This window comes from Cupressus sempervirens, chromosome 9 (genome assembly GCF_028749045.1).
Source record: "Cupressus sempervirens isolate cs-2001-9-10 chromosome 9, ASM2874904v1, whole genome shotgun sequence".
Lineage (NCBI taxonomy): Eukaryota > Viridiplantae > Streptophyta > Pinopsida > Cupressales > Cupressaceae > Cupressus > Cupressus sempervirens.
The window spans coordinates 383735919-383761684 of NC_143126.1; the positions used below are offsets into that span (position 1 = coordinate 383735919).

At 38.1% G+C, this 25766-nt stretch overlaps 1 protein-coding gene across 1 annotated transcript in view; it reads right to left on the reverse strand.

Annotated features, from left to right (window-relative positions):
- Nucleotides 1-21809: 21809 nt before the first annotated feature.
- The window catches only part of ABP1 (endoplasmic reticulum auxin binding protein 1), a 189366-nt gene continuing 185409 nt past the window's right edge, over nucleotides 21810-25766 (reverse strand). Inside the window, exon 5 of the mRNA XM_089800236.1 lies at nucleotides 21810-22175. Within this exon, the coding sequence (XP_089656362.1) occupies nucleotides 22055-22175 (121 nt within the window). The 3' untranslated portion in view covers nucleotides 21810-22054. The remainder of the gene's footprint in view (nucleotides 22176-25766) is intronic.

Sequence of the window (25766 nt, forward strand, 5' to 3'; positions counted from 1 at the left end):
ACATTTTTAGAAAGTCGCTTCCTTATTTCCTTCATATTACTTTCCTATTCTATTTTTCCTTTTTGAACTTCTATCTCCTCCTCTTTTTCTCTCTCTCTAAAAGAAACTCTCCTCCCTTTTATATCTTAATTTTAAGGAGTCACATTTATTTGTTAAATATCTCTCGACTTTTCATTAAATTTAGTTAATTTATATTATTCTAAATTATATCATTTTTTTGTTCTTCATGTTCTCTGGCATCCTGATGATGGATCATGTAGTATGATCCGAAACGTTGATGGTAAAAAACTACACAATCAAATCCAAAAATTAAAACTCATTATATTATTTATTTACTTATTTATGTTTAAAATTATTTATTATTAAATTTTATTTAGAAAGCTAACATATTTTCTACAATATTGTCTCTTCTATTTAATTTAATTTATTTATTTATTCATTTTAATTTTAATATTTTTCAAAATATTTAAAATATCATACTAAATATTATTTCATTGATAATATAGATTAAATAATAATAATTTCCTATTTTTAGATTTTATTATTAGTTTTAATATAACTTTATTATCATTATTTATTTAATAACATTGTATTCTCTAATTATTATTAAAATTCTATCTTAAAACAGGGATATGACATAAATCCCCTAATAGGATGACACATTAACTTGTGTTCTGAAATCCTTCAACCAAACTACTCCTAACATGGCAAGATCTTCACAAGTAATATTCAAATCCTGAATCCGAGTGGTACCTAATAGTGTCCTTGTAATCTTCTTATAGAGATAGGCTCTTGACTAGGCGCACTTCAAAAAAGTGCAAGCTTTGTGCGACTCACACACCATGATTTTTACCCTAGTTGGGTTTCTATAAGATAAATATTGTGTTATGTGTCGCTGTGATATTCTTCATTATTTTTTCTTAATACTGACCAAATAAGTTGTAGGTAGCACTAACTTGCAGACTAGTGTGAAGATAGATAAAGGAGGAAAGTTGAAATTACCTAGAGTATACTGATTCACCCCACTCAATATACTATATTATTAGTGGGCCAATAATCAGTATAAGAGAACCTATAGGTCCTGAAAGTATGGAGTTTAACAACTCGAGGAAAAGATGAAGATGTTGAAAAGAGAAGCACCCAAGGTTTCAAAGGAAAACTACAACTCATGGTGCAAAATGATGAGGTTTTATCTAAGAAGTATTAGAGATGCATATTGGAGTCATGTGGAGACAATGCATGTAGAATGTGTTGCTCCACTCACCCCTAACCACATAAGGGAGGAGACTCACATAGCCACAATGGATGCTATAGCCAACACCCTATCCTATGTTAAATACAAAGATGTTGAAGACCTGAAGACAAACGTATGAAATGTGAGAAAAGATTCAAATCATCTATGGTGGCGACAAGAATGTAAAGAAGATTAAAGATGAAAGCCTACGAGGAAAATATGATAACATGAGGATTCAGGAGGGATGGGGCATTGAAAGTTATGTAAAGTGGGTGAAAGATGTGATGGTAACCATCAGAGTGGTTGGAAACACTACATGAGGATGAATGTGCAAGAAAGATATTGAAGACCTTGCTACCCAAGTATTCCATAAGGGTATCAACCATTCAAAAGCTAAGAACAATAGAGAAAATGGATGTAGTATCTCTTGATGGCGTGATAGGAAATCTCACTACATTTGAGCTAAAAAACTACGACAAAAGTCAACGTATGGCTGAAAATACGTTCAAAGCCTTAATTGCACCAGCTGCAACCCAAAGAGGAAAGAAGGAGGTAGACACCAAATACAAGATAGAAATGGGTCTCTGCACTAAAGAAGCCAAACAAGAAGATATGGAGGCTCTGTTTGTAGAGAATGATCAAAGGGAAAGGGAAGTAAAAAGGTAAACTTCCATTTAAATGTTTTAACTGTAAGAAGGTAGGACACTATGTTGCTAGATGTCTAGGGCCTATTAATAAGGAGATTGAGAAAAGATAGCGAAACTCCAAAAGGAAGGATCCCAAGCGATGCTACATTGTTGAGGAGGGTGTGACAGATGAAGAGTCAACCAATGCTAATGACAAGGATGAGGATGAAATATCCTTTGTTGCTATCATAGAAGAAAGGGTGGAGAGAGCCCTAATAACAAGCATCAATATCCAAAAGAACCAGATAATTAACAATAATTTCTCTCACCACACATCTAGTGATAAGAGAAAATTCCATGAGGTGGAGGTCTACAATGGAGGAATGGTGAAGTTTGGCAATAACTCACCATGCACCATGATACGTAAGGGTGTTTTAGCCCAAAGTGAATCCACCAACTGTGAAGATATTTAATTAGTTGAAGGTCTTAAATATAACCTGTTGAGTGTCGCTTAACTAATGGACAAAGGTTATAGGTTTAAATTTAACAAAGGGTCTTGTAGAATATTTGACAAGACAAGTAAACTTCTAGCTACGTGAGAATGGAGAAGAGCTTATCTCTTCTACCTCAATATTTCTAAGAATAAATGCTTGGCAGCTAAGAATGATAACATTTGATTGTGGCATAAGAGATTATGTCATGTGAATTTTGAAAGCATTGTTACAGTAGGGAAGAAAAAATGTTTAAGAGGTTTACCTCCTATTACTAAACCTAACAATGTGATGTGTAAAGATTGTCAACTACGAAAGTTGGCTATCTCTAGTCTTTCAAGAAAGCCATTTACCTCTAAACAAGTTTTAGAGTTAGTTCATACTAACTTATGAGGTTCCACGAGGACTAAGAGTGTCTCTGGTGATAGATACTTCATGTTGTTTATTGATGATTTTTTTCCAAAATGACGTTGAATGTCTATTTGAAGAAAAAATCAAAAGCCTTCCACATGTTCAGAGCCTGCACGGAAAAGGTGCAAAGGGAGACTGGTGGAGCATTGAAATGCTTTAGATCATACCAAGGAGGTGATTTCACCTCACAAGAATTTGAGAGTTACTCTAAAGAGTACATAATTAGAAGACATATGTCAACTCCCGGGACATCACAACAAAATGGTGTTACCGCACAAAGACTATGATTGTGCAAGAACTCTAATTATTTAGAACAATGTTGCATAGATCTATTAGAGAGAAGCTCTAAGCACAACTACATACACCTTGAATAGGGTACATGTAAAGAAGGGAGAAAAGAAAACTTCCTATGAAAATTGATTTGGTCACTCACCATTAGTCAGTTACTTCAAGGTATTTAGAAGTAAATGCTACATCAAAAGAGATGAATACTAAGGAAAGTTTAAACCAATATTGATGAGAGTATCTTTCTGGGATACTCTACCAAAAGCAAAGCATACTGATGCCTAAACCTATGGATGAACAAGATTATAAAATATTCTAGTGTGAAGGTAAATGAATTCTCTAAGAAGAACAAAGAAGTAAGAAGGAACTAGAAGACCACAAGCAATTTGAATATATTCTAATTAAAAACTTAGTGGAAGTAGTAATGGTAGAAGAAGATGCAGTACAAGAAGTTGTAGTGGCACACGCAGAAGCAATTTAGCCTAAGGAATCAAAGGAAGAAGCACCCAAAGGAGAATCAGTACTAGCGAGATATGTGAGGAAACACCACTTAGCCAACCAAATCATTGGAGAAAAAGATGTTGGGATGATGACAAGGAGAAAGGTGGGAGATAGTATGTTTGTTCTCACACATGGAGCCTAAGGCTATAGGGGGAGCAATCAAGGATGAAGATTGGAGAAAGGCCATTGAAGAAGAGATTGATCAAACAATAATGAATGACACATGGACCTTGGTGACATGGCCAAAAGAAAAGAATGTTATTGGCACAAAATAGGTGTTAAGGAACAAGATGAATAGAGATGGAGAAGTGATTAGAAACAATGCCAAACTTGTTTGCAAAGGATATGCATGGGAAGAAGGCATAGATTATAGAGAGACCTTTGCACTGGTAGCTAGAGTTGAAGGAGTCAAGATACTCCTAGCCTTCGTAGAGTACAGTAACTTCAAAGTATACCAGATAGTCATGAAATCTGCATTTCTGATTGGAGGTGCAGAAGAGGAAGTATACATTGAATAGCTATAAGGATTTTTAAAAAGGCAATATTCAAGTGTGCAAGTTGAAGAAAGACCTGTATGGATTAAAATAGGCACCCAAAACATGGTATGAGAGATTGCACTTATACTTGACAAAAATTGGTCTTTTGGGAACAAGTGACAACAACAACATAAATCCGAAGAAGGAAACGAAAGGTAGTTTATTGATTGCTGAGATATTTGTGGATGGCATCATTTTTGGAGGAGATGATAAGATGAGCACAGAATTTTCAGAAGCAATGAAGAGAGTTTGAAATGTCCATGATTGGCGAGATCAAATTCTTCATTGAACTTCAAGTTCCCAACTGAAAGGAGGAATCTTCATAAGTCAAACAAAGTATGTGAAGGAGATCGTGTAGACATATTGTTTCTTGATTTTCTCTTGGTTTGATGTTGTAAAAACTCCCTCTTCAAATAGAAACTACAAATTGTGTCCACCATCTTTAAAGACCTTCCAATTTACATTATTATTAAGCACTAAAGGTCTGATAATAATTTTAAGGTGTTGCTGATCACATCCTCTTTTGACACTGTTTGATATATCAAATTGAGCTCCTATAGTAACTAATTTGTTAGCATTCTAATTCTTATTTCTTGGTATTGTGATGATGATAAAAGCTTCAAACTCCTCAAGAAGGCCCCAAACCTTGTTCTTGTCAACTTAAGAATATCATTCTTCATTGCATTCAAGCCTCTAACCTAATTGACTATCATCTCATTATCTCCATGAACCGTCAAATACTTAATTCTATGTTTCCTTGCCCATTCCATCCCTCCAATAAGACCTCTTGCTCTGTTGTGCTATTAGTGCATGAACACCAAATCTATAAGATGCATAATATCTCTTCTGCTTTGGAGAAACCAACATTGCACCCCCACCAAAACCATGATTTCTAAACTTCATTCTACTATTCAAAATCATCCTTTAACCTTCCAACAATGTTTGGCATCACCAGTCCAGCCTCTTGAAACACGTAACCATCTAACACTAGGTCACTCTCCTTACTAAGAGTATGGCCTACTAATCATTCATCTAAAATTATATCAAGGATATCATCAACAGATGTATGGGAGTCAAGGACAACGACATGCTCATCTTGTTCAAAAATCACACAGTTGGCATTTCTTGCACTAGGTATATAAGGCTCAATGTTATCCTTTGTAAGAAACTCAAACTTAATGGTTGCTTTGCTTCCATCTCTAGTACACATTAGCATCTGACACCACTCAAATGCGAGGTAACCTATTGTTTTGGATGTAATTTCTCTTGAAAAATATAACCCAAAGTATGGGGGTAAATCAATTACATAGATATATTGGGAGATTGAGAAATTGGGGGAAGCATGCAGGGTTAAGCTAACATGTCTGATAAGACCCACCAAATCCATAGATAAGTCATCAAGTTGGACTATTCCCTTCTCCAAGGGTTTATACTTTAATCCTAATTGATCAACTACTTGTTTGGGCATTATAGAAAATGTAGTATCACTATCTACCATACAATTATGTACCAATATTTTTTCAATGACTAATGAAACATAAAACATAGGAGGTCTCATGTTCTTACCTTGAGTTGTAGGGTGTCACTTGCTACAACATCCTTCACTTGATGAGGATTGGTCAAGACAACCTTTTGAGAATCACAAGTAACATTTCCATTTGTCTCCTCATCAGGCAAAGCCTTCTTCAATAAATCATCTTATCCAAGAATAGATAGGGAATCCCACATAGTCATAGTCGCATTCATTTTCTTCATGCTATCTACAATGTACTTTAGTAGTAGCCAACTTTATATTCTTGTGGAGCTGATCATTAGTTGGTAAGATGAGAGCTTTATTTGGCATATTTGGAGTAGGTGTCGATGATGTTTCTATACTTACATGCCCCTTAATTTTGTCAGCTGATTGCTACACTTCAAGAGCTCTTTTCTTTTCTCATGTATTGGCTGCAATTGTCGAAAAACCATTCACACCGCAAAAACTCTTCACCTTGCCAATTTAGGAAAGTAGTTTCATTAGGATGTTAATCTAGTTGTTGTTTAGGTTGCAGGTATGTCTGGTTGTGAACAAATAACATTCTGGACCATAAGGGCCTAATTGATTACCCTATTTGATTAGGTTGCTTGGTTGTGTGCTTGATTATATGGATAACACCACTCATAATCTGCTACAAGATTAGAGCTCGAATGGTGTCCTCTTCTAAATTGACAACATTAAGGGGAGCTGGATATACGATTGGAATGGTCTATAGTTGATATTTCTCCTTTGCCACTAATAAGCACCCTATTAAGATTGTCTATTCTGTAGGTATTGATATCCTTGACTAGGATAAGGCTGACTTAACCTTTGATAATGTTGTTGGTTCTTCTTTTGAAAAAGTGGCCTTGGTGATTAGTATTGTTTCTTTATGCTGGCCAACTCATTCCTCACAGTCTACAAGATACTTTCTATCTTTTGTTGATCAGACTTAATTTTTTACAACTCACTTGATGGCCATGTAGATGACACTTAATGACTTATAGTAGTAGGCAATGTTGGGACAATAGGGGCTAAAGATGACATTTGCAATGGCATACTAGGTTGTATATCAAGGAAGTAAGGCATAGGCAACCTAGGTTCTATTTTACCCACTTGAATTAGACTATTTTCTTCCCTAATAGATATACTATAAGCGCAAGGCAATGAAGTACCCCCCATGGATAGTATCATGATTGAGATATCACTATTTAGGCTTTTCAAATAGTATAGAACTGCATAATCAACAAAAGGCCTTACTGTAGCAAATATTCTATTCCAATTCTTTTGGAAATAGATGTTGAAATCCATCATCTTCTCTTCTTGGGCTCTTTTAATGGTAGTCAACTGCTCTACAAAGGATAGGTGATCACATCTTTCCTCAAAATATTTGCTAAATTCATCATCCAAATCATCCCATGTTGAAATAGAAACCACTAGTAAGCTCCTAAATGTCGTCGGTAGAAATTGTGTATCAGCTGACGGGTGCCTTCGGAAAGGAAATTGTGTATCGACCGACGGGTCCCTTCGAAAAGGTTCTTGTTATGTAGCCGACGGGTCCCTTCGGAAAGATTTTTTTTATGTAGCGACATGTTGTATGTGGCCGACAGACTCCTTCAGGAATGTTCTTCGGAAAGTATTTATAACCCCTTCGGGAAGCATTGTATTCATCAGATCATTCAAGCATAATGTAATGTTCTGGCATATGCAAATAATAATAAGAAGAGTTCTGTTGTTCGTGTTCGTGTTCATAATCTATGTGCAATTCTCAATTAACCTATGCGGTAAACATTTGGCGCTGTTTCCCGCTGGACCTGGTACGCAGGCAAGCGGATATGAATTAAATGCCGAATTAGTTGAACAAGAATAAGAATAGGTTGAAGGAAAAGGATGAATTACGCGCAGCACAGGAAAATTTAATTTTGGCACAGCAGACAGAGCATCGAAGGAGATTTCAGAAGATTGCCGACGGAAACAAGAGTGTGGAAGGATTGTTGAAGGAGACTCGACAACGGCTTGATTTGGTAGAAGAAGCGAGGGAGGAGTTTATGAACCTACATATGCCACGGGAAGAGAACCTGATGGAAGGAGATCGACTCGCACGGCTCGGAGTGCCGAGGGAGCACGAGCGTGGAGTGACCTCTTTGTCCAAGATATACTTCCGGAACGAATAGCTTCGGTTGACGAACCCTCTTCTTCACCAAACAACGTGGAAGTCGAAAATAGCGCGGGTGTTGAAAATAGCGCGAAAGCTGAAAACAGCACGGGTGTGCAGAATAGCGTGGGTGTGCAGAACAACGCGGGTGTCCAGAACAGTGCGGGTGTTGGAAATAGCGCGGGTGTGCAGAACAACGCGGGTGCTCAAAACAGCGTGGGAGTGCAAAACAGTGCAAGTACACAACAAAACCCCCAACATACAGTGATAATGGCAGGTCCGAAAGAAAAGTTGCCTAAATTTGATGGTGATGAAGCAACTGATCCCATTCGACATTGTAAAACATATGAAACGATCTGGAGGGCAAATGGCATAACAGATACAAACGAATGGATCCGACAATTTCTCGCTACCCTACGGGGTGTTGCGATTGATTGGTTTACTGATACTGATCCACAAAAGTTAAACAATTGGGATAACATTAAGGAGTTCATTACAGAATTTCAACTTTTACGTGACAATAATGAAATTGTAGCGGAGATATTCAATACCAAGAAAAAGAAGAATGAAATAGTACGGGTCTTCGCTAGGAGGTTGAAGGACTTAATCAGTAAAATGGAGAATAAGTCGACAGATGGGCTCCAGAAAAGATGGTTCATTGAAGGCCTTCACCCGAAGCTACGGAAAAAAATGAAGATCGTGCCACCATCGACATATACTGAAGCATACATTCGGGCATTGAACCTCGAAAGTGAACAGAAGACAAAGAAAAAGAAGACCAACTCATCCGATTTAGACGATGACGCCTCTTCAGGAGAAGATAGCAGTGATGATGAGGGTAGCAACAAAAAGGTTCATGCCCTTCAGAAAGACATGATTCAAATGATGAAGGAATTCAAAAACATGAACAAGGAGACTAAGGGCAATGACCTATGGTGTACGGAGTGCAAGAAAGAAGGCCATACGAAGGGATCCTGCCCAAAAGATCAATTTTGTGAGATTTGCCAGATTCTAGGACACTCGGTAAAGGAATGTCCTTTCAACCTAAAATCAAGAACACCACAGCAAGTGTTCCTCATGCAGGAGGCATCCCCGTCAGGAGGGAACGAGAACACCAGTACGGAAGGTGCCACATCGGGCGGATACAGAAACAACCGGCACAGTCAAAACAACAACAATAGCAGCAACAACAATACAAGCGGAAGGAGTCGAATTCAGTATGATGCGAATGGTCGGCCGATAGTTCAATGCCGCGCATGCAATCTGTGGAGTCACTTTGCCCAAGAGTGCACAATGGTGAACACACCGAAGTTGCTATGCCGATGGTGTTGACTCGGCGATCATGACGATGCTAAGTGCCCAAAGTTCGGAGTAAACTTGATTACCGTCGAGACGGATGAAGAAGAGATTCTGGCCATCACGCGGCAGCAAGCGAAAGTATACCCCAACCCGGCGGAAGAAAATAAGAGACTGGAGGAAGCACAAGAAGAGATCCAAAAAGTAACGCAGATAGAAACGGCACACCTGAAGGACATGACGGCTACCTCCGTACGAAACTGCGCAGAACAAAATATTGTACGAAAAATATTGCAAGCTGAGATACCCGTCAAGATAAATGATCTATTGCTCACTATGCCTCAACTCCGTATGGCCCTCACAAATATAGTCCCGATTGCTAAGCAACCAGTAGAGCAAGGAAAGGAGAAACAGGGGGGCGCAAGTGCAGAAGACCCGATGCTGTTAGCTCTTTCATACGGACGCTATCCGGTGGTTGTTGAAATGGGCATTCTCGGGACCGTGCTAACGGACACGATCGTGGACGGAGGGTCCAGTGTCAATGTGTTGCCTGAAGACACCTGGAAAAAGTTGGGACAGTCGACATTATGCCCGCCTACATTTCAGCTGCTAACTACCGATCAACATGGAATCAAGCCATTGGGAGTCCTGACAGCGCAACCAATGACAATTGGAACACAACCGTTCCTGTTGGACTTTTTCGTGATCCCACTGAAGCGGAGAGGATACGATGCCATTCTAGGCCGAGGGTGGCTGATACAAGCCAAGGCGAAGCACGATTGGAAGAAAAATGCTTTATCACTTGAAAGCAAAGGGCGGAGGTACATCATCGATCTACACACTCAAATGGTCGAGGAAGAAGCTCTATCGTCAGATTTCAAAGAAGAAGAGGATGAAAGGAGGCAAAATATGGAACCAGATCAGGAGGGAGTCCTAAGGTTAGGAGGATCGACAGATGACGATCTGGATTCAGTGAACGGTCTTTACCACTGGCAGATAGAGGACTACGAACTCTTTCCGAGTTGTAATATGCTAAGGATCGACGAAGGTAAAAAAGAAGGAAATGAATGGCCGAAGGAACACAGAGAAGCCGAAGAAGGAAATGAATGTCCAAAAGAACACAGAGAAGCCGAAGGAGGAAATGAATGTTCAAAGCAACACAGAGAAGCCAACGAAGGAAATGAATGTCTGAAAGAACATGGACAAGCCGAAGGAGGAAATGAATGTTCGAAGCAATATAGAGAAGCCGAAGAAGGAAACGCGGGTATGACTGAAGCTGAAGGACAAAACATACAGTACAAACCCAAAAGAAGGAAAGATTCTACTGTACGATTGCGCAGGAAAAAGTATTATGTCGAACCACAGATATAGCAGAAAGGTACCGGCAGCAAGGAAGACACACGATACGGTCTGCACAAGCAACAAAGAGGAAGGGTTCAATAAAAGTTGTAGCAGTACAGAGTGAATGTGTTATTGACGGACAGAAGGGGCAACTAATAGAGTCCATGGTAGCGAGCTTCGGGAACAAACTGGGCGATATGGAGATGACACAGAACAGGTGTAGCAGGTTTCAACTCAAACAGTGGATGTTGAAGTACGACGACCGGAATGAGATCAAACCAGGCAAGTTCAAAGTTAAGTGGGTCGGGTCGTATCAGATCCGGGAAGTAGGGGACAATGGAGCAATAAAATTATGGACTTTGGATGGACAGGAAGTACTTCAGGCGGTGAATGGCTCGAAGCTAAAGGTATACCACGGCCGAAAGACTTCTGCGTCAGAGAATGGCCTTCGGGCAACCCCTTCATCGTTGCAGACCGACGATGCCGATGGTCGAAGGGAAAACTGACTTTGCTATTGAAACAAAAATAAATAAATAAATAAATAAATTTATTAAAAAAAAAAAAAGTGATGAAAAAGCTACTATACGGATTTTTGGAAACAAAGCACCGTATGGATTCTTAAATGTTCACCGTACGGTTTTGAATGAAATGTATGGATTTTCCAGTCCAGTGTATGGATTTTTGTGCCGTACGGATTTCGCCAGGTTTTGCATCTTGTTACGGATTTTTTGGAAGTTTTGAGCAGTGTACGGAAAAGCATCAAGTCTGATATGTACCATATGAATTTTAAAATGATGATGCAGTGTACGATTTTTAAGTAAAGATTGCCGTACAGATATTTAGTTTGGCAAGAACGTACGGAATTTTATATTAAGTTTGGAATTGGCATAAAATTGTATGGTTTCCTTCACACATGAATGTATGCTTTTTAAAGCTATTTTAACCATGCACCGTACGGACTTTATTGAAATCACCGTACGATATCCCAGTACGGATTTTCAACAACAGTTATGGTGCGGATTTCTAGTATAGTGACTGTACGGATTTTCTAGGGGTTTGATCAGTACGAATTTCTACATGTGCTGTACGGATTTTTGAGGAGAGCCACTGGCACTGTAGGGGTTTTGGCCGTACGGCATATCGAATTTGGAGGAAGTTGGAAGTAAAGGCAGCGTACGAAAATTGTAGTTTGGAATGTAATGTACGGATTTTTAAACGAGTGGCCAACACATGAGTTTTAGCAAGCAGAGTATGACTTCTTTCATGTAGTTATAGTACGGATTTTCACAGAGTTGAGGATGAGGAAGGATATGGCTACAATACGGATTTCAATGGATAAGCTCCCTGTGTGCTTCAATATGAATTTGCAAATTTAAAGCTTCCAGTTGTGTACGGTTTTTGCATAATGTGGCAAATTGATTCTATAAGTTTTGGCATACGGCTTCTACCTGTTATTGCATTCAGACTTTGGAAGACATTACAGGATATTGCATAAGGAAGGAGACGATACGGGGGCAGGATGTATGGTGTAGCTGTACATTGGTAGCACAGAAGAGTGACAGGGAGTTTTCTAAAAGAAAAAAAACCAAAAAAAAAAAACGTTGACAAATCAAGCGTGCTTAGAATGAGTAACGGAGGATACTAAAGGGAAGGGGAAGCATCAGCGATTGCCAGAAAGAGTGTAGAATCGGCAGAAAATGACAGAAATGGTGTGTTCCGTGTAGTTTTGTGTGGTTTTCAGAGTGCTAATTTGGTCTTGGCGGCGACCCCGCCGGGGGCGTTGCCCCCTGGACCCCCAGTCGTTGCGGATATCAGTCATGGGAGTTTGACCAATTGAGAAGACTTAGAGCTGTTGTAGGCATGGAGTGTTTGTGTACCAGAGGCACTAAGAGTAGGTGTTGGTCGTGAGGCTGTCTTGGTAGATGCGTAAAGAGCTCGGGAGGAGCTGATCATCCAGTTGGAGGCAGTGTAGCGACACTTCGTTCAGTGTACTCGAAATTGAAAGGCAGAAAGCGGCACAGGTGGCTATCAGGGTTAGATGTCAAATTGGCTAAGGTGACATTGTTGAAGACCAGTTAGTCAGTCAATGTATTTTGGTTGTTGATTTGTCTCAAAGATTTTGTAATAGTCGTCAGGAGACGACTTTTCTTTTTGGGGGTGATGATGTCGTCGGTAGAAATTGTGTATCAGCCGACGGGTCCCTTCGGAAAGGAAATTGTGTATCGGCCGATGCGTCCCTTCGGAAAGGTTCTTGTTATGTAGCCGACGGGTCCCTTTGGAAAGATTTTTGTTATGTAGTGACATGTTGTATGTGGCCGACGGACTCCTTCGGGAATGTTCTTCAGAAAGTATTTATAACCCCTTCGGGAAGCATTGTATTCATCAAATCATTCAAGCATAATGTAATGTTCTGGCATATGCGAATAATAATAAGAAGAGTTCTGTTGTTCGTGTTCGTGTTCATGATCTGTGTGCAATTCTCAATTAACCTATGCGGTAAACACTAAACCATTCCAATGCCTTCTTCTTGAAATATGCAACTAACAATCTCACAAGTTCTAAATTTTTTTTTATCACAATATGAACATTAATGAACCAATCCTCTTGTCCATCAATTCAAAGGTTGGGATATCCAGAATCAAGCTGAATCATCTCATCTTATTACCTTTGCAAACACTTGCAATGTGATTGACAACATTTAAATGCCTTGTCCTTTGCACTTAGCTCTCCTTGAGCCTGCAACATGTTTGTTACCAAGGAATGAAAGGAAGTGTTAAAGCTTGGAAAAGAGACATTACACCACTAGAATTTGCACAAGGAGAAATCCTGACAAATAGATGATAGGTGGAAGGCATGTCATCTACAAGCAGGTTGACCAGCCACACAAACCACCAAGGTGGTATTGGACATGGTTGAAGGAATATTAACATAGGCATGGGTGTTGTCAACCACCATCCATCCCTTATACACAGTCTCTTAGCCTATGGGATGAAATGAAGGTTAATTGCTGAATTAAATATTCAACAACCAAAGAGCAAGGTGCTAGAGAATCTGCTCATTTTCCCAAGCCACATTTTCAATTGGTAGATTGGCCCATCTAACCAGATGCTCTCAAATAAATCTGCTCCTTAATTGCCTTTCTCATGTGTCTAATACTTCTTTTGGAACCAATTCTAGCTTCCCTTTTTTATTAAGAGGGGTAACTCCAGGGGAATCACAACATGTTGGCCAATGACTTTTTTGAGACAAGAGACTTGGAAAACGTTGTGAATATTACTGTCACTTTTAAAGTCTATCTCGTAAGCAGCCTTGCCAATTCTTTTTTGCACCCGGTAGGGCCCATAAAACCCCAATTTGAGCTTCTCACATCCATTCTCATTTAGTGAACTCTATCTATAGGGATGAAGACCCAAGTATATCATATTGCCAACCTCAAAAGACCTCTCTGTTCGGTGCCTATTTGTATATATCTTCCGCTGGTTCTATGTATGCTACATATTTAATCTGATGGCTGTGAGAATATCCTATTGCTCCTATAACTAGTCCTTGGCCAATGGGGTTCTACTATTGGTCAAGGCTAGATCTATAAAAGACAATGGATCATGCCCATACAATTGCCTAGAAGGGTGATGTGCTGATAGAAATATGATAGGTCAACTTATAGCAATACTCGCTCAAATACAATCAATTAACCTAGGCTTGCTATTGTTCTGCAATGTACCTATGAATATATCCTTCTACCCACTTGCTAGTTGTCTCTAATTGCCCATCAATTTGGGGATGGTAATTAGTGTTGGGTGTCAGCTATGTCCTAGCCAATCGAAATAACTCTTGCCAAAAGCTGCTACAAAACTTGTTGTCCAATGTCACTGATTATGACTTTAGGAAGACCGTGCAACTTAAAAATCCCTCTAAAGAATAATGCTGCCACTTGTGAGGCTATCCAATCTACTACTACAACAAAGAAGTGAGCATATTTTGTCAATCTATCCACCACCACTAGTATGTTATCCTTACCTTGCACCTTGAATAGTCCTATGATGAAATCCATGGAGATACTTTCCCATTTATACTCAGGAATGGGTAGTGGCTGCAATAGGCCTATCAAAAAATTATGTTCAATTTTGTTTTGCTGACAAGTCGTATATGCCCTATGTGCTGAAGGACATCATCGTTGAGGCCCTTCCATGAAAAATCATTTTCTAAGTTGCATGTAGGTTTTGAAGTATCCTTGATGCCTCGTTGAAGGACTATCATGAGCGGCTATCATAATTTTCTCCTTCAGCTTGGATTCGAGAACCAAAAGGATTTTCTTTTTTAATAGATAATATCATCAATAGCCTTGTATCTATCATCTTGAACCTGTCCATTCGTGATCTCACAAGCGAATGTGTTTTTGGAATACTCAACTACTAGTTGAGACTTCCAATCAACTAAAATCTCTGACATAACACAATAAGAGGCATTGGTTGATCTCCTGGAAAAATCATCTGCAACCATGTTGTTCTTCCCCTTGATGTATTCAATGTCAAATTCATAAGCTTGGATCTTGTCGATCCACTTATGTTTTCTTTCATTCAGCTCTTTCTGTACCAAGAAAAAACACAAGCTATTATGATTTGTCCTCACAATAAAACACCCACCCACCAAATACTATCTGAATTTAGGTAGAGCATGCATGACAACTAGCATCTCCTTATCATAGGTAAAATACAACTTCTCATGATCTTTCAATTTCCCACTCTCATATGCAATATGATGTCTATCCTGCATAAGCACAACACCAATACCATCAACTGAAGTGTCACAATCTAAAATGATGGGCTTAGTCAAATCAGCTAGTTCTAAAACTAGGCATGTGCTTATCATCTTGTTGACCCTATCAAATATCACCTCCAATTCGGGAGATCACCTAAAGGCCACTGCTTTTCTAAGATCATTTAGTGGTGTTGCAAGCTATGAAAATCTCTTTACAAACCTCTTGTAGTAAGAACACATCCCCTCAAATCAGATACGTTCTTTGGAGGTGGGCAATCTAGAATAGCCTGGATCTTTTCTTGATGAACCTTTACCCCATTAGCCCCAATCACATGTTCCATGTACAAGATCTTTGTTAACCCAAACTTGCATTTGGATTCTTTAACAAAAGGTGAGTGTTGCTCCATGATTCCTAGAACCTCATCCAAATGCTGCAAGTGTTCCTCCCATGTCTTGCTAAAAATCAGAATGTCATCGAAGAACACCAGAACAAACTTACGCAACTGCTTATTGAATATATGAATCATGCATGAGTGGAATGTAACTGGTGTGTTGGCGAGTCCAAAGGGCATCACTAAAGACTCGTATGGCCATGGTGTCATCTGAATGTAGTCTTATGTACATCCCCTTCACAAACCTTAATTTGATGGCACCTAGAGCAAAGATCAATTTTAGAGATATAGACAACCCCATGTAATTCATCTAACAAATCATCAATACAGGGTATGGGATACCTATTCTTAATGATCCTCTTATTCAACACTCTATAGTCAATACACATATGAAGAGTTCCATCTTTTTTCTTGACCAAACCCATCGATGAAGCAAACAAACTAGAACTAGGCCTTATATGCCCCATGTCAAGTAACTCTCAGATGGTCCTCTCTATCTTCTCCTTATAGTGTCCTGGGTAATGATAAGGTGTCATAATGACTGACTTCACACCCTCTTTCAGCTCTATCACATGCTCAAATCCATGGTCAGAGGTATACCAAGAGGGATATCACCAAATAATACTTTGGGCTTGTCTAACACTAATTGAATATTGACATGGTGCTGCTGTTCTAAGTCTAGAACTGACTTAGTGGAGATAAAACAATGTGTTGCCCACTCTACACCCTCGTGTCTCAAAATGGATTTCATCCTATGGGCTGAAACAATTCTAGGGCCCCTATCAATCATAGATCTGAGAATGACTTGTTGATCTCCTCTTATAAACTTAATATATTTCTGATCATGATCAATGGTGTATCTACCAAGAGTTTGGAGCCACTGCAGACCTAAAATGACATCCATCGCACCTAACTCAATCACATAGAAATCTGCTATGAAAATGCAACTCCCTAGCTAAACATGAAGTTGAGAAACCATTCCTTTACAATTAAGTAGATCCCCACAAACAACCTTAATATAAAACTGTAGAACTGTATCCACTTGTAACTTCCTTCTAGCTACTATGGCTGTATCAATGAAGTTATGTGTGGCCCTTGTGTCTACCAAACAAACTATTTGTTGCCCCTTAATCACCCCCTAAGATGGATGAGACTACTTGTAGGAACTCCAGAGGGAGTAGCAACTATAGGCAGCAACCTTTTCCAACTGGGAATGCTCATGAAAACTATCCTCATCATTGTCATCGGACTTGTTACCATCATTTTCATCATTTGAAACTACTTTAATATAATGAACCTTGCCTTTTTCACGACATCTATGATCCAGTGACCAAGGTTCCTTGTGTGTAAAACATAAATTCCTCCTCCTTAGCTCATTTCTTGATTCAAAATTCATTTTAGGTCGATTTCTCTTATTCTGATATGAATATTTCAAATTGGTCTAAGGTCCTTTAAAAGGCTTTTGAGAGGCTAAACCGTTGAAGATGAGCCATCCAAATCAAGTGTCATCTTAGTTGCATCTTGTAAAGTACTTGGTTTCAGCACTTTGACAAACCCCTTAAGCCTCTCACTCAAGCCTTCCACGAATAATATTACCTTCATGTTTTCTTTCATATGTGGGACCATGATAGATATCCTTTGAAATTCATCTATGTAAGTATCCAATGCTCCACTGTGCTTAAGTTGAGCTAATTCCCTGTAGTAGACTTCTATGTCTTTCTTGTCAAACTTGCTTATCAGTTTATTACTAAATTCCTCATAAGAATTAATCATGCCATGATCTTGACTGACTAGACTATGGTGCCAGCAATCATAAGCTGGTCCATCCATATGCATAGTAGAACTTTGATTGAATTGATTTCAGACATGGGCTTAAGTGTGAGAAAGTATTCAGTTTGTGTATCCATGCCCTGGGTGTAGTTTTCGTGCTACCATCAAATACTACTAATGAGAGCTAGTTCATAGCGTGTTTTAAATCTATGTTTAGGGTCCTTAGCCTACTGTCCTGTCATGTCCCCACTCTAGCTCAGTCTAGCAAAGACATGTGAGTCAGCTTATTATGGGGTCTTGTAGGCTAACAGGGTTGGATAGAGACCCAGTATGGTTATTCAGTGTTGGGGACTTGGTGTTCTGGCGGTTATTGATCAGTTGGGAGACATTCCTTGTTTTTAGGAGACAGTTCCTATATTTATGGGGTTCATTCCTACTTTTTAGGAGGTATGATCAGGCACAGGGTTGGGTTTCCATGAGTTTGCTCTTTGGGTTCAGTTTCAGAGGGATAGAGCTTGTTTCCTAAAATTTAGGAGCATCCCTAGATTTTAGGGATGAGACTGCCAATGGATCCTTGATTTCCGACTTCAGTCACAGACAGTTGACAGGATGATTTTATGGTTTGTGATGTCAGTTGGGCATTTTGTAGCTATTTGGGTTATATTTTTAATATTTCCTAAGTTAGCGTTTAATAATTAAATAAGGCTAAGTTAATAGCCATTTTGGAGTAATAAGGGGAATTTTGACCTCATTTGGATGTGTACCCCTTGGTGTGATAGCTCGTTAGAAAGGTCTTGAACTTTTCTAAATCTTTCTCTTTGGTCTTAGGGCGATTCAGTGAACGGATTTATGTCTATGGAGAAAAAGGGTCATTTTTAGTAACATTGCCACTTTAAAATAAGACTTAAATCACTTTTGTAACCCAACGCCTTTTGGAGTCACTTTAGGGTTCGATTTGCTTTGGAAGGGGTTATAAGGAGATGGAGGCACCATTCCTCATTCATATTATGCATTTTAAACTTGTTTACAAATTTGCTTTGCTTGGGCGATTTTATTCTGGGACGCAAACCCCAGGGTATTTACTGGCTGGGACGTAACCCTCAGCAGTATTTGGTCTTGAAATTTTCAGTGGTATCAGCTGTTATCAGGGAAGGAGGACGCCATTTCAGCTTGGGTCTACAGTATTGTTTAGCTGGGCACGATTATTGGTACATGGGAAAGTGAGCCTTGCAGCAGTAGCCGCCATTTGCAGCACTTTGAAATATAGAGAGTCGGATAATCAGCAGCAGACGTTTGCATGTTCACAGTCCTTTTCCATCAGCCAGTTTGGCGTCATTGTTAGGGAAAATGTACTGGATCCTTTATTTGGCTCTATAATTCAGAGTTCTGCCTGGTACGATTTGTATCAATTCTAATTTTGCTGCATATTGTTATTTATTTTCAGACTCTTTTCATATCATTTTCTCCTCATTTCTATGTTGAATAATCATCAAAAACGCAAAAACAAACAAACTCTTCTACATTTCCGTCTAGTTCTGCAAGAAAACTTTAATAAACAGGAAAAAGAAAATTAAAAAAAGAAAAAAATATAATTAAGCTACAGCAGATTAGCAGTAGAGATCCATCAGGGATCTTTCATGTCCTCTCTGGCTCATTAATTCTCTTCGCTGGTTTGTATACTGAATGAAGCTTAAGACTGTATTAAAGTTATCTGGAAAAAATCCCATTCAACATATATGGCCACGACACCAAGAGGAATGTCTCCTAGGGCTCCAGCATTAACAACCTTAGCCTCCTCATGATGTTTGACAAAAAATAACATTAAAGGCATGTCTGTGGTTCGAGTGGGTGCTTCTCTACCTCGCAGTGATCCAACTACACTACCACCCAATATATGATGGCTTTGGGGTCTTCTAGGCGCAGTATTCATCTGCTGAATAGCTTGCATAAGTTGTTGCAATTAATTAGCAACCTGATTTTGTCCATCTCTCTAAGCCCTTAAGGTTTCACTTCCTCAATTGCGTTTGGGGCTCTTTCAGCCATTGAATGTACTCCAATGATCTCTGAAGCTATTCTGCCCTAGCCCTCAATAATTTGAAGGGGTCTCCATACTCCACACAGTTCTCTGTTGTACAGGTGCATCAAAATGAAAATCTATAAGGCAACAGGTTTGCTACTTTGATACCATAGTAATATCTCAGTATGTATGTTCTGATAAATATGTAGGGCCCTCTTTAATACTTTATGATTCAAACCAATAGATGGTGGTTGTACTCTTACATATATGAATATCTATTTGCAACTAATAAATAAGAACTACTCAAATAACACAACAAACAACTCAAACCCATGCACGAGATAATTCAGATAAACATGAATTATCATTAGCATTTAACATAGTCTGATAGAAGCTAATCATGTGTATTTCAGAGGACTGTAGGAAAGTATGATTGAAAGAATTCATAAACAAATAGATACTCCATTCTTAATACTTATTCCAGTTTTCATGAATGATTAGATTTCATGTTTCAACATACTCGAAATTGCATAAATAGATTTCTTAGAAATGCACAGAAATAATAGTTTTTCCTCAAACAATGTTGTAGATGTTCAATTCCAAGATACAACTAATATTGGTCCAAATACCCAAAATCAAAGTTTCTATGTACAATAAACTAACAATCAACCATGGTGATGAAAGAGTAGAACTTGGGTAAGAATCACCATTGTCTATAGCGGGTCTCAGTTAGACACAAATCAAGATGTTTGACTAATGCTTTGAAATCCAACTTTTGCCCCTACTAGAATTCGCTTGAGCCAACATACGTATTCAAAAACCACTTTTGTTGGCATACATAACCTTGGATATAACAAAACGCGGTCAATCTCATACACCAAGCAAATAAGCATCCATACAAAACTAGACTAAAGTTGTCTATTGGAAGTGACAACTTGATTAGAACTAGAAACCCAATTGCATGCACTCTGTGTTAAGGTTGAAATAATTCATAAACAAATAGATACTCCATTCTTTGATACTCATTCCAGTTTTCATGAATGATTAGATTTCATGTTTCAACAAACTTGAAATCACATAAATAGATTTCTTAGAAATGAACAGAAATAATAGCTTTTTCCTCAAACACTGTTGTAGATGTTCAATTCTGAGATATAACTAATATTGGTCCAAATACCCAAAATCAAATTTTTGATGTGCAATAGACTAATAGGCAACCATGGTGATGAAACAGTAGAACTTGGGCATAAGAATCGCTGATGTCTGTAGTGGGTCTTAGTTAGACACAAATCAAGGCCTTTGACTAATGCTTTGAAATCCAACTTTTGCCCCTACTGGATTTTTCTCAAGCCAACATACGTATTCAAAAACCACTTTTGCTGGCATACACAACCTTAGATACAAAACACAGTCAATCTCATACACCAAGCAAATAAGCATCCACATAGAACTCGACTAAAGTTGACTACTGGAAGTGACAACCAGATTAAAACTGGAAACCCAATTGCATGCTCTCTGTGTTAAGGTTGTAGGATGCATGCATTCATCAAAAGCAACAAACCAATCCTCTTGTCCATTAATTCAAAGGCTAGGAAATCCAGAATCTAGCCAAATCATCTTGTCTTATTACCTTTGCAAACACTTGCAACGTAATTGACAACATTTGAATGCCCTTGTCCTCCGCACTCAGCTCTCCTTCATCTTGCGACATGTTTGTTACCAAGGAATGAAAGGAAGTGTTAAAGCTTGGAAAAGAGGCATTACACCACCAGAATTCGCACAAGGAGAAATCCCAACAAATAGATGACAAGTGGAAGGCACATCAACTGCAAGAAGGTTGAGCTGGCCACACAAACCGCCAAGGTGGTGTTGGACGTGGTTAAAGGAATAATAACAAATAGGCATGGGTGTTGTCAACCACCAACCATCCCTTTTACAAAGTCAGCCTACCGGGATGAAATGAAGGCTAACTGGGAATCAAATATTCAGCTAGTGGGAGGGGACATGACAATTTATATTTTATTTATTCTTAAAATCAACATAAAATGAATGGGGCCTATTAGACCACTTGATGATACATTAAAATCAACTAGTGAAGTAGAATGTGAATCTAGTGAATTGTACATGGAGAAAAAAAAGATGATAATCATTGTTTGATGTGAGTTCTTATCATTATTAAATGCTACCCATCAGCCACAACTGGTCGTATATGTCTTTGAAGCTTCCATTCACAAGTCACCTTTGACCATCATGATGAATGAAAAAATAGTCTATGTAAGCATCTGATACAATGTAAATCTATGAACAAAAGTATTGCTACGCATCTAAGTTTAAAAGATATACTCAAAAGCTCGACAAGTTAATACAATCTCATAGATTTCAATCATTAATTCACAAAAAGAATTTACATCAAAGTTGCTATTGATATTTTCAGAAATAATATAAGTGATGAACTTGGGTTGATATAAAAAATATGAAGCACATAAACAAAAGGTACTTTTGATCTTTTCTCAAATAATAAAAGTTATAATCTTGGTTTGATATAAAAAAATATCATATCCCATAATAGAAATTTTTTACTTTTCACAATGAAGTCTTGTCCAGATGATGCAACAAAGTTCATTTTTGATGTCCAAGATAATTATCATATGTATGAAAGAGGCAAATAACCTTTGGAATTTGCACATACATCTTCAATATTGAGTAGTGAGATACACACAACGCCTCATCATAATTCATCAAATGTGTAGGTATCATTTAAATCACTTTTCAGGCAATCAACATCCCAAAAGTATGGAAACTTCAACCTTGCTGAAGTATGTGGGGTAAGCCAATCATTGTAAATAAACCTGCATAGAATTATTTTTATGAATAGAATAAATAAGGTCTCATGTCCAACCATAACTGAACATAATTGCAAGAAATCTATTAAAATCGTTTTAAGTAATTTTCATGAAATGACAAAACAACACAAGCATGCATAGTTTATCCTTGACATGTTTTTCATTCAATCAATAAGATTTTTTAGGTGAAAATAAGTAATATCACTTTAAATTTTATTTACTGGATAAAGATATTAGATTTATAGAAGAAAATGAACAATTCTGAATTAATGAAGGTATGAGTTTTGAAGTTTGTAAAACCAGCCACAACTCGAACTGATCTGGTCTGTCTATGGGTATGGAGTCTGGACAAGGTTTGTGCCACATAGGCCTGGTTTGAACCAGCCCATTGGCTGGTCGGGCTTGGGAATACCACCTAGAAATCCGGCTAATTGACATGAAACCCATGAGAAACGGGGCCCGTGGACAATGGCCAAGTAGAATTTTTTGGCAACTTTAATAATTTTTTGATATCCACAGTCCTAAAAAATGGGTTTGAAAGGATTATGCTGACTTCTAACTCTCATTTGTGGTTTCTAAACAGGTTATTTTCTCTTGAGCTGGAGCAAATAGGTGGTGCAAGGAGTTGGAAGATTGCAAGGAGTTGGAAGATTGATTTTGGGATCTTCTTCATGTGTTTGTGCCCTATTCCTCCACCTTTGCAAGCATACAATGAGTGAAAAAAGGTAGGTTCTTGTTCCATTTTTTTTTGTTTTCATTTCTCTTTCATTGTCCATAAGATCTACCTATATTTGTTATAAAAAAAATCTTTCTTTAATATTGAATATGTATACAGTTTCCTGCTATAGGAAAAGGAATTATAGTGACATCTACCTCTTCATCCGCATGCAATACTAAACAAAGAATAGAACTCCATTTTGATTTTTCTTTGAGGAAGTATGATGATATTGTAAGGGCCCTTCCACAGTATGGTGCATTCTGTTGGAAATGTCGGGGTTGCATAGTAGAAAGGAATAATTCATATTATTGTGTGATAGGCCATTTGTGTGGAATCTCTAGAAGAGGAGTCGGGAAATGCTTTGGGAAAAAAATGCATCTATACCAAATGGTCTTTGAAGGGGAGACAAAGAGGTGAGATATAAATGAAGAGCCTGCAGACTTGGATGCTTCCATTTCTTGATTTGCATGTGATGAATTTGAAGATCTTGATACAGATAATATTATTGGTGCAGCTGATTCCCTTGACCTTAAATCTGTTTGTGAGTCAACTAATGCCAATGAAAAAGACAAAGAAGATGAAGAAGGATAAAACAAAGAAGTAGAAGAAGAAGAATATCAATAAATTTTTAATTCATTAGTTGAACTTGAAACAATGATACTTGAACTTGATGTTATGATTTGACACTTGACATTGACATTTTAATGTTTTGAATCTTTGATTTTGAGCTTGAAGTATATGGTGCCACCATTACAAGTTAAAGGTTTTTTTTGTTCGGTGGATATTTTGCAACTGATAGTTTTGGGTAAAATTCTAGTCGGAAAATAGGATGACCAGCCACATCGTGTGAGACAAACTCTCTCCTACCTTAAAGGAAAGGCTCCTCCTCCTCACCATTCCTTGGATCAACTCAAGGTAAGCAAGAAGTCGAGAGATTTTATAAAATGGGTGTTGCCAATATCTTTTCTTCTTATCTTTAAAAAAAGAATCCACTTACTCGTGGAGTGAGTAATAGGCAGGGTGAATCTCTAACTACACTTCTATCAAGAGTTGGAAATAGTGATACCGATAAACTTTCACTAACTCAAAGGCTAGCTGAAAATGTATCAGTTTGGCTCTAAGTCCGGTTGTACTTCTATATGGAAAAGCTTTACAATTAGGGCACAAAGACTCCTAAAAGTAAGAATAACTTAACTATTTTTCAAATTAAGAAGTATAAGCTACAGACAAAACTTCTAGCTATACACTTCAACAATTGCTTCTTATCAAAGCTTTGGCTCCAATTGCCTCTTAACTCTTTTATATTCAATTCACGAGATACAATCACCCAAGACACAACATAACATGAATCAAAGATAACTTAGATGAATTATAGACAAAGCTTATAACTCACACAAGTAACAATCTCACTTAATCAAAGTTAAGTCTCAAACACTCCTTTGTATTCACTTTTCTCTCAAAATAGTGCTACACAAACAAAGTTCTACTAACACAATTTCTCCAGAGCTCTCTTGCGTAAAGATAATGATGTTTAAGGGGGCACTCCTTTATATAGGCACAGGAGTTGAAAAAAAGGTGGAGGAAAAAGTGGGAGCAACTCAACCAACTTTGACCTAGTCTAACTAGAAGAAAAAAATAAGGTTACATGCAACTTGCATTACATCCTTTTACATACATGTAATTACACTTTTTCATGTAATGTATCCTCTTAAACCTACAAACATGAAATAAAAACAAAAACAACAATCTTAAAGATTTTTTCTTGGTGCCTTGAATTTGACAATGATATCACACACTATGGGAAGATCAGCAATTTTCATGGTCTTTAATATGGCTTTGATCCTCACTGCATCTCTATATGCTGATTGCACAACTTTGGAATTTGCTTCCATAGTATCAAACAAGTGTTTTGTCAAGGATTTATACAGGACAAACTTATTCATTGTGTGCAAACCAAAGTCATCAAAATCTACATCAGCATTGATCCTGATTGTATATTCGGAGCTTACCCTTCCAACTATAATTAGATCACCGGATTCATCAATAACATGGCATCCCACCTGTTCCAAATCACAAGTAACACCTGTTCCAACTGCTTGACAATCTCCAAGTGTTGCCTGCAACTTTGTGATCAGCTTCCTCATTGTTTCCAATTTGTAACCAATAAGTTCTTGAAATTGGAAGAACATTTCACACGACAAAAGAATGTTACATGAGACCAAGGCATCTAGATGAAAACTTGCCATTTCATCCCAATCATTGGGGATTTCCTTCAAATTCTCCGCTTCTTGAGTCAAAGAAGAAATCATGTTTCATTCCATTCCATTCATTTCTTTGATGCGCCTAAGAACTGCAAATGTCTCCGTAATGGCTCAAACTCTTTCAGAAGTGATCTCTCCTATCCAAGACTTGGCGGCTTCAATTAGCTTTCTCTCCTTGGATGTTTGAGACACAACAACAACACTTTGAGAAGATTGTTGCTGAATGACCTCGTTCAAATGTGAAACCTCCTGTTTCAGTTGATTTTTCTTCTCCCACAGCTCATGATTACTCTTTGACACATTAGCCAATGCATCTTGACCATCTTGCAAACAAATCAAACATGATTGTTTTCCGATTTCAACCTTAGTGAGCTTGTAATCAGAACGAGTAAGTTCCTCTGCAGGTTTGTCCACCAAGGGCTCATCAACTTCAACAAACTTGGTCTTATCTAAATCAACCAAAATCCTTGAAACAATCTTATCTTTTAAAGATTTGGATTTGGTCTTCTTAATAGGGAGATTATCTGGCGGTACAACCACTTTTCTTCTCTTTGTTGTGATACAAGCAAGCTGGAACTTTCATCTGTAGAAGTAGATATAGTGGAGACCATTTGCATT